The following is a 16,110-nucleotide window of genomic DNA, read 5'->3' as shown; positions in this document are numbered from 1 at the left end:
TTAAAAAAAAATTATTTTTTTATTATAGGATAGGAAAAATACATACAACATTTTGAAATTTTAAAAATTTTATTTGTTAATATTTCAATTTTAAAAGATATATTAAAATATATTTAGAATTTTTTTAAAAAAATTATTAATTAATTACTCAGATAAAGAGCATTTTAGATGTCATTATTATTTATGGATAAATTATTTAATATTTTTAAAAATTAATAGACATTTTAATATATTTTTAAAAGTAAAATATTAATTAATAATTTTTTTATATTATAAAATTTTTCCTAAAATTTAATTACAGTATAATTGAAATTCCTGAATAAATTCTATTATTAACATTTTAATTTTTTAAATTTCACATTTCTTACAATGCTTTAAAAATGGTTAAAACAAAATATACAATATTACACCAACCCTTATTCTTAGCAGATAACATTTTCACCAGGACAAATACTATTATATAACATTGGTTTTAAAGACAATTTTCTGTCCGACCAAAAATTCAAAGAGACCAACGGTTTCATCTTGATTTCACACGCAGGGTCAGGATCATGGGAAGATGAGATGAACCTTGCCCTCAGGGAGTAGCTGTGATTTTAGACCCGGCAACCAATTCAGTCACAACCTTTGCCTGCCATTAAGATAAACCACCAACGTGGCAGCATTACCCGTGAAGCGATAGCATACGCAAATGCCAACAACTGCCCATGGATAGTATCATCTACCGCAATAATAAAAAATTTGCCAACAACATACATAACGTTAAAACTTCCAATGGTTAAAGCACAAACAGAACCTCCTTAAATATTTCACACTTCTGAACACCCTAATCTCTTGATAATTCATATTAATAACAGAGAACAGAAGGCTACTCTGATAATCAAAACTCAGCTGACAGAAAATATTAATGTAGCAATTTGGATACATCTGTCAAAATTTATTCATCTTCATTTTTTGACTTCTTTTTCTTTTTCTTTTTGATTTCGCTAGCAGGCTGCACATCCTCCATATCTTCATCTTTACTTTTCTTCTTTTTCTTCTTCTTAGTAGTTCCGTCTTGCTCAGCATTGGCACCATTTAGACCATTTGAATTATCCACAGCTTGCTCCTCAATTTTTCTCTTCTCCTTCTTTTTCTTCTCCGATTTAGCATCCTCTAAACCATCTCCATTTACACCAACTGCTGGTTTATCCTCCGCCATAGGTTCAGCAGCGTCTGTAGCCTCAGATTTTGATTTCTTTTTCTTGCTTTTCTTTGCTGAAGCTCCAGCAGGTGCTTCTGTTTCCATTTCAATATCTGCAGCAAGCAACATGACCATCAATCGGGTGGAAACTAAACCACCAGTATAATTATGATAGCATGGTAACTGTGAATATGCCAACACACAAGATTGTTAATGCAATATAGACCAGCGTCAATCAAAAAGATCAATTAAAATATACATCCAAAATGTCTAGCCTCGGCCATGCAGGATTAGCTGGACATAATGATTGCACAGCCGTAATTCAACTGAATATACAATATCACATTCTCCATCACTTGCACCAAAAAAGAAAAGAAAAGAAAAGGAAAGGAAAACTGACTCTACTTGAATCAGCAATCATTTTTCACTCAGGTACACACCTTTATTCTGAGTGCTTTCAATTGCAGCTTTCATCACATCAATGTTTTTACGAGGTGCAACTCCCTTGTCATAGAAATCTAATCGTTCCTCGACCTGTTCTCTCAGTTTCTCTCCAAAAATGGTAGTGCCGCTATCTGACAAGCAGCCAAAAGGAAATAGAGCTTTAAAGAGAGAAAAAAAAAATGAAACAGGGGGAAAATTTAGCCAAAAGATTAGAATTTACCAGCAAAACAATCAATGCGAGAAGCAATTGAGCATTTGTTTGCTAGATATCGAGCCATGCGTCCCTTGTTGCGGGCAGATGCTCGACCAATAAAAGATGAATGGAAAATCAAACCATATTTTGGTGTGTTTCCTCGTGTTTTCAGTGCCCTAAAGACAGCACAAAAAAGTGAATCTGTGAACTTAAAACCCTAGACAAAAGAATACCTAGGAAAAGCATCATAATGGAGTTAGTAATAATATCTTTAGAAACCTGAAAAGAGATAAGCATCAGCATCAGGAAGCAAAGAGATAACAATGATACATCTGGACATCAAATAATTGAGACCAGTAGGAAAGAACAAATAGTCTTAATTTTTCAGCAGAAATTCACCAAATACAATAAAATTAGCAATAGTTAGAACACCTGAACAGTGCTTTCTCTGCCCCAAGGATCTGAAGGGTAGAAGATGGACACTTAGCCAGATTCGTAAGACTACCAGCATGTGAAATCAAACGAGCCCCAACGACTTCACCAATCAAGGAGGCCAAATTAGGTGCTATGTCATTCATCTTAGTAACCAGATATTCATAGAGCTTTTTCCTATACTCAGAGAGATCCATTACCCTCTGAGCAAACTGTTGCACATTAATCAAGTCAATCGGGGACAAATCCTGCCCTGCAATTAGGAACAGAAATAAGTGAATAAAATATCAGAATTGAAAAGGTAATATCATAAGAAATATAGATATGATAATTCTACCCATTGATGCCTTCGCAGCTTCTACAACCTCCTTTGCCTTCTCTTCATCTCCAAGTATGTCTGTCAATTCAGGGATTTTGTCTTCAGACAACTTTGCCTTGTCCTCTATGAACTTGGCGAGTTTTGCATAGAGATAGTTGTCATTGACAATTTTCACTAATTCAGGGAAATGCCAAGAGTACCATTCTCTGCAGAGAAATGGAGTTATTGGAGATACAAACAGACTAGATAGTTCAAGAATTGGTCTAGCAACATATACACCGGGTATTAAAAATCAACAACTGACCTGACTCTCATTGAGAAGGAATTGATATCCTTATCAAGAGTATCAAGGAGAAAAATTGCTTGAATAACCATATTGTCAACTCGGTTGACATTGAACTTCACTTTTGCCCTGCTGTAACTGTGCCCCAGACCAAGTTGAGCCTTCTCCAAGTCACCAGGCTATAGTTCGCAAGGTTGGGGGAAAAAGCATAAGGAGAAAAGAAAGAAGGCATTCTGTGAGATATACCTCTGATATCTAAAGAACAAAAAATTGAAAAAGAAAAATAACATTGTAATCCAGGAACAACTTGGAGTGAAAATATACATGAAGAAATGCAAAGTGCAAACCTTTAGATCCTTGATGAACCTCTCAAAATGTAGCCTTACACCACGGAGAAGCTCGAGAACGAATTCATTGCTTTGGCAAGGTATTTTTGTCTCTTCAAATATATGCGACCCCAACTTAGGCTCCGCAACTCCTAAACTAAACTTTGGCTTTTTACCTTCCTTCACTTTTGGGAGATTAAGTTCTAAAAAGCTTCTCAACTCATCCGTCATAAGCCCTGCAAACCAAAATAAATAGATGCTATAGCAAGCCACAATTGTACTATTAAAGTGAGTAGTGAATATAGCCAATTCCAGTATCTAGGATGATAAAATCTCTACAGAAGAATGAGTCTTGGGACCCTAATCATATGGCAGAGAAAAACAATATCTACTGAGCCTCACACAAGTAAAATAGATGAACTGCATGCTTTCCCAAAACAGAACATCTTAACAAACAATATTGAAAAGTTAATATTACTTTTCACTGTGACTGCAGTGAGCTGTACTGGTCTGAACTCGGACAGATTTATAACAACACTAAGACATTGAAGAAAGCATACTAACAGGTGAAACCACATAAATAAAAGACAAGATACACATATGGAACATATATTACAAGCTTAAATCACGTGGAAGGTACTTGAAATTTCCTCCAACCAGGAAGCAGGAGCTAATGCTCAACACAAAAATATACAATGGGATATTTTTTTTTTTAGAATGATAAGAACAGAAATGGGCAGAATACAGTAACACAATTTTTTAGAATCATAAGAACAGATAGGATAAACCATCATTTCCTCCGACCAGTTAGCTTCCAAACATTTTTTATTAGCTATATGATTATTTTCTAGCAAACCCAAAAATATATTCCCTGAAATTAAATCCAGGCAACGAAAACATACAATAGAACTTGACGTAACTCCAAATATCACTTCCGAAAATCGACTACCGGTATCTGACAACATAATTAAATTGAACAACAAATAATACTACATAAACCACATATTTACAGTGATAGTCTTAAGTAGTGTACCTTCAGAGACAGAGTTACACTGATTCAGAGCGTCTAAAGACGACTCGAAAGGATGAAAAGCAGTTAACTGAACCACTTTGCCAAAACGGTTGAGATCTGCGACAGAGCTGCGAACAGCCTCTGTGTTCTGCCCAATTTCATCAAGACCATTAGCTAGAAAGAGACTATAACCAGACGCCGACTCGTATAGTAAATACAGCGCCATGGCTGAGATGAAGAAACAACCCAAAAATGAGGTGAAAACAAACAATATGAGCTATAGCCTTTCCCTCCTTTGTTCTCTGCCGATGGTAAAGAGAAGGGGGTACTGAGGGTTTTGGTGTTAGGGTTTATATAAAAATATAATTTTACGGAACTAGGGTTCAGAAATGTAAATCCGCTTGAGTGCAGGCAAATTCCATAACGAATCAAATGCATTTCGGACCTAAAGCCCATAAACCACCCAAGTCCAAAGCCACTTGTAAATTTGTAGATAATAAATGTAATTATAATCAATATTTTTTCTTGAATTTTCTATTGATGAAATAAATAATGTTATATGTCAAATGTATTTATATATAATAGATTTTTTTAATTTATAATAAATTATATTTATTTTAAAAAATAAAAATATTAAACTTTATTAATTTTTATACATCTAATAATTCTTAAAATGCGAATGACCCATAATCCACCTAAAAACAGTGAGATAAAATCATCCATTGCAAAAAGACAAATTCCTAACTTATACTCTATTTTTATAAAAAAAACAATTAAAAACTCAATAAAATTAGTAAATAATTTTCAGAAAGGGTTGTATATTTCTTGATTTCATATATTTTTTAAATATGTTATACTTTGAATGTTAATCCCCTTTAAAAGGAAATTAGCATAGTTCGAACTTTAATCTTTGTGAGCAAAAAAGAGTCGGGTTCATACTTTTGTTGTGTAATCTTTTACAAAATATATTTGTGAGATATAGATTTTAATAATAAACAATTTCACGCGTTTAATTATGAAAAATGAAAATATTAGGTTTAGTTTTTGAGCGAATTTTTAAATATTTATATGGATGAATTTGAAATTTTCTATATATATATATATATATATACCAAAGTTATCATATATTTTATAGTTAAATTAATAATATATTATTGATTGGATATACACATTGATGTTTGAGAAGAAGGGTTAAATTCAGAATATATTTTTGATAAGTTTGATTTGTTCTCTTTTGTTTCCTTTTATTTATTTTCTCTTTTGATTGGATATACACATTGATTTTTGAGATCAAATAAGGGTTAAACTCAAGATATGTTTTGATAAATTTAGTTTGTTTTTCTCTTTGTTCCCTTTTATTCATTTTTTCTTTTGTCATCTATTGACGTGTAACTGTCATTCTGCATTCTTATCCTTCTGTTATAGTCACGCTGAAATCATGGGTTCATTGTCCTACAGGGCTAACGGATATTTAAAATCAGACCCCACGTGCAGTCCAGCCCGGCTCGTCAAGGCAAGTCTAGGGCTTATATATGGAGTAGGCTCATGCATTGAGCCCTAATAAAACTAAGACTCAATCTTCCAAGCGCAAGCTCAGTCATGGCCGGGGCGTCCAGAGCCTAGTCATCATCAAATATCCCTTTAATCGCTTATTAATTATCCCATAATTTATGAGGGGGTAAATTTCGAAATCTCAATTATTATTGCGTAGCTCTAGGAGAGTTCTGTTAAAACGTCTCTTTTTTGCCTTTGTCCATTCCAAACTTACGCTCTTGCTTTCACTCGTTACTCTGTCTCTTGTACTGCTTCTGTTATATTGTTCTTTCTCATCTATATAATCCTTGATTTTCCAATCTGAGGTACATCTTACTCCTCTCATGATTTCTATTAGGAATCCCTATATAGTAAGTCTGGTGTCCTCTATTACCTTCCTCTTTCTCCCACTACTTTTTTCGCGACTATTCTGACATCACCATCTTTAGAATTAGGGTTCCATTGCCTAATGAACGAATTTGTAATACCCGGCTCGACCCCGGCATCGGAATTCATACTTTCCGGCGGACTCTCCGTTGGAATCTGGAATTCTAGGATGTCGGAGTTTCCTAGAAGGGCAAAAGAAAGGTTTTTCAAAATGTTTTTACATGTTTTTATTGGTTTTAATCAAGAAAAGTTCAGTTTTGAAAAGAAAAGACCAATGAGGGAAATGTCAGGTTCGGCCGCCGAACCTCACTTTCGGCCGCCGAACCTCACTTTCGGCCGTCGAACCTCACTTTCGGCCGCCGAATGTGGCTTTCTTTCGCTACCACCGAACTCCATGTTCGGCTGCTGAACATGGTAGAGGTGTGGAAGCAAGCTTTGGCTGCCGAAGGTGGTTGACCGGCCACCTATAAAAGGATCCCTTATCCGGATTGGAGGTGAGTTTTCTCTCTCTTTTCGGGTATAAATGAGTCTTTGTCCTCTTTTGGTTGATTTCTTGTAGGTCTTTGAAGTTGAGCAAGTTTTAAGTAGTTTTGATCTTGGATTTGAAGTTTTGAAGCAAAGAAGCAAAGAAGCAAAGTTGTGAGGCTTGGAGATTCCGGATCCGTTTTCCTTTGCATCTCCGAGTTTAGACCATCAATCCTCTCGATCTTCAAGAGGTAAGCATGGATCCTCACTTTTCCTTATGTTTTCAGTGTGTTTTGAAGGGTTTAAGGGAGTTTTATGCATGGTTATGCATAGTTTGCATGGTTAGGGTTTATGTTAATCATAAGCCATATGTGTGTATTTGTGTTGTTTTTGGGGTTTAAGCTAGTTCTAAGCCCCTATATGCATGAAAAAAGGGTATATGCATGTGTTTGAAAGGTTGGTTGCTTGTTGTGCATGTTTGGATAGGTTTTGGAGGCTGGAAACGTGAGTTGGAACCGGGTTCTACCTTCTTGGAGAACCCAGGTTCGGCTGCCGAACCCCTTGAGGAGGCTGTTTTGACCGCCTAAACTCGCCCCCGAAAGTTTGGACTTTCAGCTCTGGAGTGGAGTTTCGGCAGCCAAACCTGCCCCCGAAGGTTGTTGAGTTTCGGCTATGGAACCACTTTCGGTCGCCGAAGGTGCCGCCGAAAGTGGCTGAGTTTCAGCTCTGGAGGGACTTTCGGCCGTCGAACCTGCCGCCGAAAGTGCCCTGTCCAGCCTTCCTTTGCATGTTTTTCCATGCATGTTTAAGGTATTTTAAGGGGATTTTTGAGGAGTTGTTTAGAGTAATGATAGAGTATGTTTGGTCCCTCATTTAAGTCCACCTTTGTAGGATCGGACCTGAGGAACCCAGGAGGCCCATAGAGTTAGCTGGTTCAGAGCTAGTGCGGCATTTGCTAGAGGTGAGTAGAACTGAACTACGTTTTTAACATACATGAAAGGTTTTAGCATGAAACATGCATCATGAATGCCATATATATGTTAGGTTGTATTGCATTAGTCTTCACGAATATGACGCATTGCATTATTTCTTGTTGGTGTGGATGGACAACAGGACTACCCTTTAGCCCTCTAGTTATTATTTCTATGTAAGAAGTCCTAAGGAACCCCACCGAGGGCCGGGCACAGAGTTTATGTGTGTAATAGAAGTCCTGAGGAGCTCCTTCGAGGGCCAGGCACAGAGTAGAGGGATTTTTGGGTCAGTCCATCCTTGATGTGCATTGTTTGTGATGTGAAGCATTTCATGATGGCATATGATATTTGACTGTTTTTATTATTCTACTCACTGGGCTCTAGTAGCTCACTCCTCTCCCTAATCCCCAGGTTTGCAGGGCCAGAGATAAGACAGGGTAGCAGCAAGAACAGAGAATGTAATAGTATAGTAGTGGACATGTATTAGAGAAAAATGATGTAATGTAATGTATATTGAGTATAGTATTGTGCTTCGCCCTATAGATCCCTTTTGTACATGATCAGGATGTATTATGTTTTTATGATGTTTTATGATGAGAACCAAGCTTGATATATGTAATGTTAACCCATCTAGAGCATTTGATAAGGGCTCTAGTATGGAGTTTTATGTTCACAAAGATAGTGCATGCATAGGTCAAGCTTGGTAAATGAAAAGTTTAAAATTTTTATGGAAATGTATGATCATGTATGGGATTTATCAGGTACACAGAATGCACAGTAGGCTTGCTACGGGTTCCGGCGACCTTAAGTCGATCTGAATCCTAGCGTCGATAGTGGTCCAGTCTCCGGGTCGTTATAGAATTGTTCTCCTCTACCCACTGTCGGCGGGTCTAAAAGACACTTAGTAAGGGCGTAACTTAGTTTTTTTCGTCAAACTGCGTAACTTCCGGCTGACCTTCCCTTTTACCCCTGTCTTTATCAAGGTTTTTTTAAAATTTTAAGGTCACTCTGCGAATGTTGTCCCCTAACTCTATTATTGTCACGTGCTATTTCAAGTTCGTCTGTTTGTGCTAGAGTTTTACCCCTTCTATCGAGTTGTTTTATACTTTCTTCCATCTTGTTAGGTCTACCCATGGATTTTATTACTTTGATGACTAGGTTGAGTTGTCTATATTTGCAGGGTATAAGGACTTGATTAAAGGTTGGCATAAAATTTTGTGGTTGTCGAGTTAAAAGAAAGCTCAGAAGTTAATTGGGATATTGACCTCTCCAGGGGAGAAGTTCATCAGGGCTATAATGACTTCCTTAGGTTAAGCCTAGTAGATCAAATTTACCTTCTTCGACTGACCTCTGTAAATAAGAAATATGACGTTGAGAAGTGCATGTTTATGTCTAATTTACGGGACTACCGGAAAACTTGTATTCTTTTTTTGTTTTGTTTTTTTTATGTCTTTCTTTTGTTGTTTCGAGCTCTGACTAGACTGATATTTTCTTTTCAGCTTTCGTCATGCCAATGGATTCCATCAAGCTTCTCAAGAATTTCACTCTATCTCGGGAGAGCATGAAGGTGACTTAGGTCGCCTTTAAGGCCAACAAGTCAGTAGTTGATGTGACTAGGGAGGTTTTCCAGGCCGCAGATCTCACATCTTCAGTTTGTCTCTCTACTCCTGCCTCCGCACCTTCTCTGGCTTTGGTGCCTGTGTCAGGGGTCCCTCCTAAAGTGCAGACTTCTTCCAAGGCTGCTCTTGCTTTAAAGGAAATTCCTAAGGAGCCTATCGCAATTAGCAAGTCGACTGAAAGCAGCTCGAAAGAGGACACCAGGATTGCTCTCTTGGATGTCCCACCCATTCCAGCCATGGGTGCTATCACAATCAAAGGTAGAGTTGCTAAACATGCCCGAACCTCAGAACCTGTAGGGGCAGCTCCTTCCCCTCCCATTGATAAGGAGAAAAAGGTGGTAGAGCACTTGTCGTCTATCCTAAAAAATGAGCTACTGAACATCATCGAGGTGACTGTTGAGTCTACACTGGCCTCTATGGCTAGGATGCTGTGTGAGAGGATGTTTGGGGGGTTCCAAATGCTTTTGATCCCCGCTTTCTGGCCCTTATTAGCCATCTAGCCTGTATTGCCAAATAGCAGACGGTCTTCAGCTCGCACTCCCTAGAGGATCTTGGGGACAGTTTGAGGGAGATATTCCTCATGGTAAGTTATTTATCCTTCTTGAAAGTGTTTTTGATCTTCTAGCTTTCTCAACTTTACTTTTTCTTTTCTATGGCAGGTCTTTGGCGTGTTTATGGTGATTGATGCTCATAACTAGTCTCTCTAGAGCTCGATGGACCAGCGCATTACTGAGGCACGCTGGGACGAGAATTTGGTTGCCACTGGTGAGGCTCGTGGGCACATTATTAAGTTTCAGGGACAAATTGAAGACCTCATCAAACAGTTAGAGGAGATGAGGGAGGAGGTCATCAGAGCTTCCCAATGGGCCTCTGTGGCGGAGTCTCAATGAGATGAAGCCCTCGCTTAGCTATCCGCTTTGGAGGATATATGTCGTCAATGCAATAAGGCTTGGGCCCAGCGCGATGAGGCCTTGGCTCATACTACTGTCCTCTAGTAGGAGCTTAACAAGCGCATCAAGGACCTGAAGGGCATGAATTCGGCAGTGGAGGAATCTCCACTTCAACAGTAGCAACTCTGCCAAGAGGTTTCTGCCATGGAAGAGAGATGTGCCTCCTTATTGAGGGATGCCCGGACTGTAGAGGACAGAGTTCAGTAGGCCTATGAAGAGCGGCTGCAGGAGCACAAGGACTTTATAGAGCTGAAGGAGAAAATTCAACAGGCTTGCGAAGCACAGCTAGAGGAGTACAAGGGCTAGGCGAAGCTAAAGGAAAAAGTATATAAGGAGACCTTTTGCATGTTCGCTTCAAGCTTCAACTAGGGCCTCAAAGTTGCTCGTGTTGCCCCCTCCGCTCCATTGACTGACCTACGAGCCCTTGAACTCAATTCCGATGGCGAGGAGGACTGCTACGGAGAGGACGATAATCTCTTGCCCAAGAACCCCCTTTCCTTGTCCCCTAGACTGCAGGAGGGATATCCTGTAAATGACTTAGTTAGTTATGCTCCTCCTTCCCTTGCTGCTTCTATAACCCATTTTAATGGTGTAGGGAAAGAGTGATTAAGTTAATAAATTTTTTGAATATTTCTGTTATTTTCCAGTTGTTTGCTTTTAGTTTTCCTGTCCATTTGAATTCCCATACTTAGATTATTTTTTGCGTTTGTCTGTGAGCAATGTCAAGTTAGCTACTCATTTGATATTTTGCTTGTAAAAATGTCTAACTTATTGGGTTTTGGATTATGTTTATTGAATGCCTTTTTTTTATGTCTTCTGCTCAACTGGAGCCTTTAGATGGTTAGGTTGTGAGCTCTTTCCCCGGGTTGATTTAGCGCTAGGGGCGAATTTTTTGAAGTCGGCGCTCCCTGTAATTGCCCTTGGCCCTTATACAACTCTCTGTCTTGGTTCATATTGTTGCAAGGTTTTATTTTTTCTTTATTCATAATTCAATATTTGTGGTGCCAAGATCATCTTCTGAGTTTAGCGTCTTGCCTTAATTTTATTCTGGTTTGGCATTGGGAGCGTCGAGTTTCATCTTTAAGGTCGGCACCTTGCCTTAGTATTATCTTTGATAAAGCGTTAGGGCTTATGGGTGTCAAGGTATTTTTTTAAGGTCGGTATCATGCCTTAACTTTATTTTTAATTGAGCACTGGGAGGTGTCGAGATTCTTTTTTGAGGTGAGTAACATGCTTTAACTTTATTTTTAATTAGACCCAAGGAGGCGCCGAGGTCATTTTTCGAGATCGGCACCATACCTTAACTTTATTTTTAATTAGGCCTTGTGGGTGATGAGATCCTTTTTAGAGGTCGACACCATGGCTTTATTTCTTTCGACTTATGTTTTTGCTGGTATGGGCCTTTAGTATGGCCTTTATCTCTTCAATCAATTTTATGGTATTGACGGTTTATTTCCAATATCGGTCATCCACCTCATTGAGACCTTCATTTTCTCAACCGGTTTTGTAGTGCTGACAGTCTTTTTTCGAGATCAGTCACCCACCTCATTCAAGTTTTCATCTCCTCAATCGGTTTTGTGGTGCTGACGATTTTTTTTAGACCGCTCACCTACCTCAAGGTCTTAATCTCTTCAACTGGTTTTATAGTATCGACGGTTTTATTTCTGAGATCGATCATCCACCTCATTAAAGTCTTCATTTTCTCAATCGATTTTATGGTGTTGGCTGTCTTTTTCCAATACTGGTCACCTACCTTGTTGAGGTCTTTATTTTCTCAATCAATTTTGTAGTGCCAGCGGTCTTTTTCGAGACTGGTCACCTACCTCATTGAGGTGTTCATCTCTTCAACTAGTTTTGTGGTACTCGCAGTCTTATTTTCGAGACCGGTCACCTACCTCATTAAGGTCTTTATCGCTTGTCAAAAGTGTTTTGATGGTAGAAAAGAGAATTTTTATTCATATTCATTATAACAGTTACATTGTACATCTTATGAAAAATACCTCTTCAAATGCTGGATGTTCCGGACATGAGGTTCTGGACTTCCTTACAAATCTTCGATTCTGTATACTCCTGATCTGATGACTTTAGTGACTCTAAACAGTCCTTCCTAGGTCGGTGCTCGCTTTCCTACAACAGCTCTTTTTTCTGTGGCTTTTAGTCTCTTTAGGGCTAAGTCCCCACATTTAAGTTCCTCTCCTAAACTTTCTGGTTGTAATATCGAGCTGCTTTCTGCTGATAAGTGGTTGTTCACACTTGTACTTCATCTTTGATTTCCTCTAAGGCATCCAAGTTGCTCTTTAATTTATCACTTGGTGTTTTCATCATTGAATTGAACTCAGTGAATGGGGATCTGTAGCTCTATGGGAACTACAACTTCTATCCCAAATGCTAATGCGAATGGGGTTTTCCCTATCGGTGTCCGAGGTGTGGTCTGGAATGCCCACAAAATGCTATGCAGCTTGGTTGCTCAATTCTTTTTAGCACCGTCTAACTGCTTTTTCATCCCTTAGAGAATAACTCAATTTATCACCTCGGTTTGGCCATTAGTCTGCGGATAAGCTACTGAGGAAAACTTGTGCCATATACCTATATTCCTTATAAAATCCTGGAAGAGTTGCAGTTGAATTGCTTTTCATTATCTGATATGCGAGTCCTGGTATCCCAAACTGGCAAATAATGTTGCCCTATACAAAGTCTATCACTTTTTGAGCCGTAATGGTGGGCACGGCCTCTATCTCAAGCCACTTGGAGAAGTATTCAATAACTACAATCACAAACCTCTTCTGCCCCACAGTCTTAGGGAATGGTCCCAGAATATCTATCCCCCATTGCAAGAACGGCCATGGGCTAGAGATACTTGACTACGGTGTAACCGAGCTATTGATTGCATTGGCAAACCTTTAACAGATATTACATCTCTTCACAAATTTTTCAGCTTCTTTCTTCGTTGTAGGCCAGTAATAGCCCTGCCGGAAAATTTTATTCGCTAATATGGTCACTCCTCGTGAACTCCATAGACTCCCTGGTGTATTTCTTAGATTATCCTAGATGCCTCTTCTGGCCCTATACACCTTAACCACGAGCTGGACTTCCCTCTCCGATATAGAATCTCTCTTACCGCTTGGTAATTAAAGGATTTGGCTGCAATTCTCCGAGCTTCTACTTTGTCTTCTGATAATTTCTCGGCTTTGAGATATTCAAGGTATGGGATCATCCAGCTTCGTTCTTCATCAACTTGCATAATAGAGGCTGACTTTTCAAAGGTAGGGACATCAATTTTCTGCACATACACTTTGTTCAGTAGCTGCTCTAGCTCTTCTACTGATAGTTTGCTAAGCAAGTCTGCTTCTTCATTTTCCTCTCAAGCTATTCTTCGATATTCAACTATAATTCTTTGCTCACCAATCTCGGCTTCCAAGACTCATACTTTAACTAAGTACTCTTGCATGACTGGGTCTTTTGCCTGGTATACCCCTATTATTTAGTTCACTACTAGTTGTGAATCGTTATTTATTCTGAGGTCAGCTGCCTCAACTTTCAAGGCTATTTGTATTTCGTTTAGAAGAGCTTCATACTTGGCCATGTTATTGGACGCTGGGAACCCGAAGCATAAAGTATAATATACTTTGAACCCATCAAGCCCTTTTAGAAAGATTCTTGTCCCACTACTTGTAGAACTCATTACCTCATCTGCAAATAGATCCCATACAAATTCATGCTGGGGTTTGCTCCCTACCTCTCTTTCCTCTAAGGTCGATAGTGCATCACTCTGTTCTTTCTCGATTGTGCTGAAGGAGCATTCAGAAGTCGGTTAAGGCCTGTGCTTTAATGGTTGCCCGAGGTCGGTAAATGAGATAGTACGGGCTGATTTCTATTGACCACACTAGCATCTGCCCTGAAGTTTTAGGCCTGTGTAGGATCTTTTTCACAGGCTGATTAGTCATTATCACTCCTTGGTCATCCTTCAGATACATTCTAAACTTCCTTACGGCTAGTAATAGAGTAAATATCAATTTTTCTATGTTTATATACCTGACCTCTACGTTCTTAAGTACCTTACTGACATAGAATATCTGCTTTTGGATCCCTGCCTCTTCCCTTACCAGCACGGCACTTACCGCCTACTCTGATACAGATAAGTATATCAATAGCTCTTTCCCCGCCAAGGGACTGTGGGAGCTGAGGTATTCCTTAGGGCTCTTGAAGGCCTCTCGGCAATCTTCCGACCATTCAAAATTCAGAACTTTCCTTAATTTCTTGAAGAAGGGTAGGCATCTCTCTGTGGACCTGATTTAGGTCGGTGAAGTCTATACACATACTATACTTTCCGTTGGCCTTTTTTACTAACACGGGTTAGCTAACCACTATGGAGACATTACTTCCTTAATAAACACGACCTCTTCTAACTTCTCCACCTCCTCCCTTGTGGCCTTTTGCTTCTCTTTCTTGAAAACCCTCTTATTCTATTTCACTAGCTAAGCGTCTGGGAGGACGTTCAGTTTATGGGTCATTACCTCAGGATTAATCCCCAGCATATCCAAGGGCTTCCAGGCAAAACTTGAGGCATGCCCCCAGAATAAGGCTATTGCAGCTTCCTTTTAGCTTTCTTTTAGGCTCGAATTGATGCTGAAGACCTTGTTGCTTTCTTCTCTATATAGTGGGAAGGTCTCCAGCCTATACACAGATTCAGTCCTGGCCTCCTTCCTTTCGTCTTTGACCTCCATAACTTTAGGGTTTATCTCTTATAGCTGGGCACATTATTCCTCTACTGTGGCTAGGTATACAGCTCTGACTTTCTCTTGCCTTATCCGAATGATTCCAACCTCTACCTCTGTTGGGAACTTCATGGTCAGATACCGAATGCTAGCCATTGCTTCAAAATCATACAACATTGGTCTTTCCAGGATGGCGTTATAACTCAGAGGTAACTTCACCACAAGGAATATTGTGTAGTGAGTTCGTGACAGGGGTGGCTCCCCTAGAGTGAGGCTATCTTTACTTTTCCCTCCACCGCTACTAGGATTCCTTCTATCCCTTTGACTGGAGTTTAGTCCCTGACAAGATGCTTCTCGGGTATTTTCAACTGTTGGAAGACCTGATAGGGTAATAAATTCACATTGCCGCTGTCATCCACTAGCACCTTACGAACCCTGAAATTATGGATGACTACTTCGATGACCAAGACATCATCGTGGGGCATTTGCACTCCTTGCGTGTGCTTTGGGAAAAGGAGATGGTTATTGGGGAGTGCTCAGCAATCTGTATCAACTATGTTCTGCTTTCACTTTTATTTCTACCTCTCTTCTTCTCCCTCCTGCTCATACGACCTTTAGTCTTCTCTACAATCATGTTGATTGTTCTACTGAGGCCGTCGTTTATTGGCACTCCGATTGTCTCCTGGGCCTTTCCCCCACTACACCTTGTTATTACCTCTGGCCTTTTTGGCTTCTTCACAAAATTTTGAAGATGGCCTCTCTTGATAAGCCTTTCTATCTCATTTATTAACTTGTAGCAGTTGTTTGTGTCATGGACGTGTGTTCTGTGGTATTGACAATATTTATCTGGGTCCCTTCTGCTTTCATGGGCTTGGGCCATTACATAAAATCTTTATCCTGGACTGCTATGAGCACTTCAACTCTAGACATATTCAAGGGAGTGACTTCGGCGAGGAGCCAGGGTTGATAAAGTCTCTATTCCTTTCTTTCCCATTGGTGTTTGTTCAATGCCTTCGGTCTCCAATCCTGTCTCCTCTCTACCTTGTCTTGTCTCTTGTCCTCTCCAATCTTGCTTCTTTCTCTATCATCCCTGGCAAATCGGCTTGTCGTCTAGGCATCATCCTGTCTTATGCATTTCTTTGCCCTTTTCATTAGCTCCGAGAGGGTAGTAGGGGTCTTTCTGCACAACAACCCAAAGAACTCTGGAGAGGTTGTACCCCTCTGTATGGCTTCTATAGCCCTTCCCTCATCCAACTCGGGTATCTGCAAAGCCTCAGA

General features: G+C 39.4%; 1 protein-coding gene across 1 annotated transcript; it reads right to left on the bottom strand.

Annotated features, from left to right (window-relative positions):
- Window positions 1-778: 778 nt before the first annotated feature.
- LOC110599931 (nucleolar protein 56) lies at window positions 779-4,544 on the bottom strand. The gene is made up of 8 exons (XM_021736557.2): window positions 4,214-4,544; window positions 3,202-3,416; window positions 2,876-3,033; window positions 2,590-2,777; window positions 2,253-2,505; window positions 1,848-1,996; window positions 1,624-1,758; window positions 779-1,296 (listed from the first exon to the last, which is right to left on the bottom strand). The coding sequence occupies exons 1-8, from the start codon at window positions 4,416-4,418 to the stop codon at window positions 938-940; spliced, it is 1,662 nt and encodes a 553-aa protein (XP_021592249.1). The 5' UTR covers window positions 4,419-4,544; the 3' UTR covers window positions 779-937.
- Between the last annotated feature and the right edge of the window lie 11,566 nt (window positions 4,545-16,110).

This window comes from Manihot esculenta, chromosome 14 (genome assembly GCF_001659605.2).
Source record: "Manihot esculenta cultivar AM560-2 chromosome 14, M.esculenta_v8, whole genome shotgun sequence".
Taxonomy (NCBI): domain Eukaryota; kingdom Viridiplantae; phylum Streptophyta; class Magnoliopsida; order Malpighiales; family Euphorbiaceae; genus Manihot; species Manihot esculenta.
This window is presented reverse-complemented; position numbering and strand designations above follow the sequence as displayed.

Coding starts and splice junctions, on each gene's coding strand:
- LOC110599931 (XM_021736557.2), bottom strand. CDS start 4,418: ATGGCGCTGTATTTACTATACGAGTCGGCGTCTGGTTATAGTCTCTTT. Junction 3,417..4,213: donor GTGTAACTCTGTCTCTGAAG/GTACACTACTTA, acceptor TTTGGTTTGCAG/GGCTTATGACGGATGAGTTG. Junction 2,506..2,589: donor AGCTGCGAAGGCATCAATGG/GTAGAATTATCA, acceptor TCCTAATTGCAG/GGCAGGATTTGTCCCCGATT.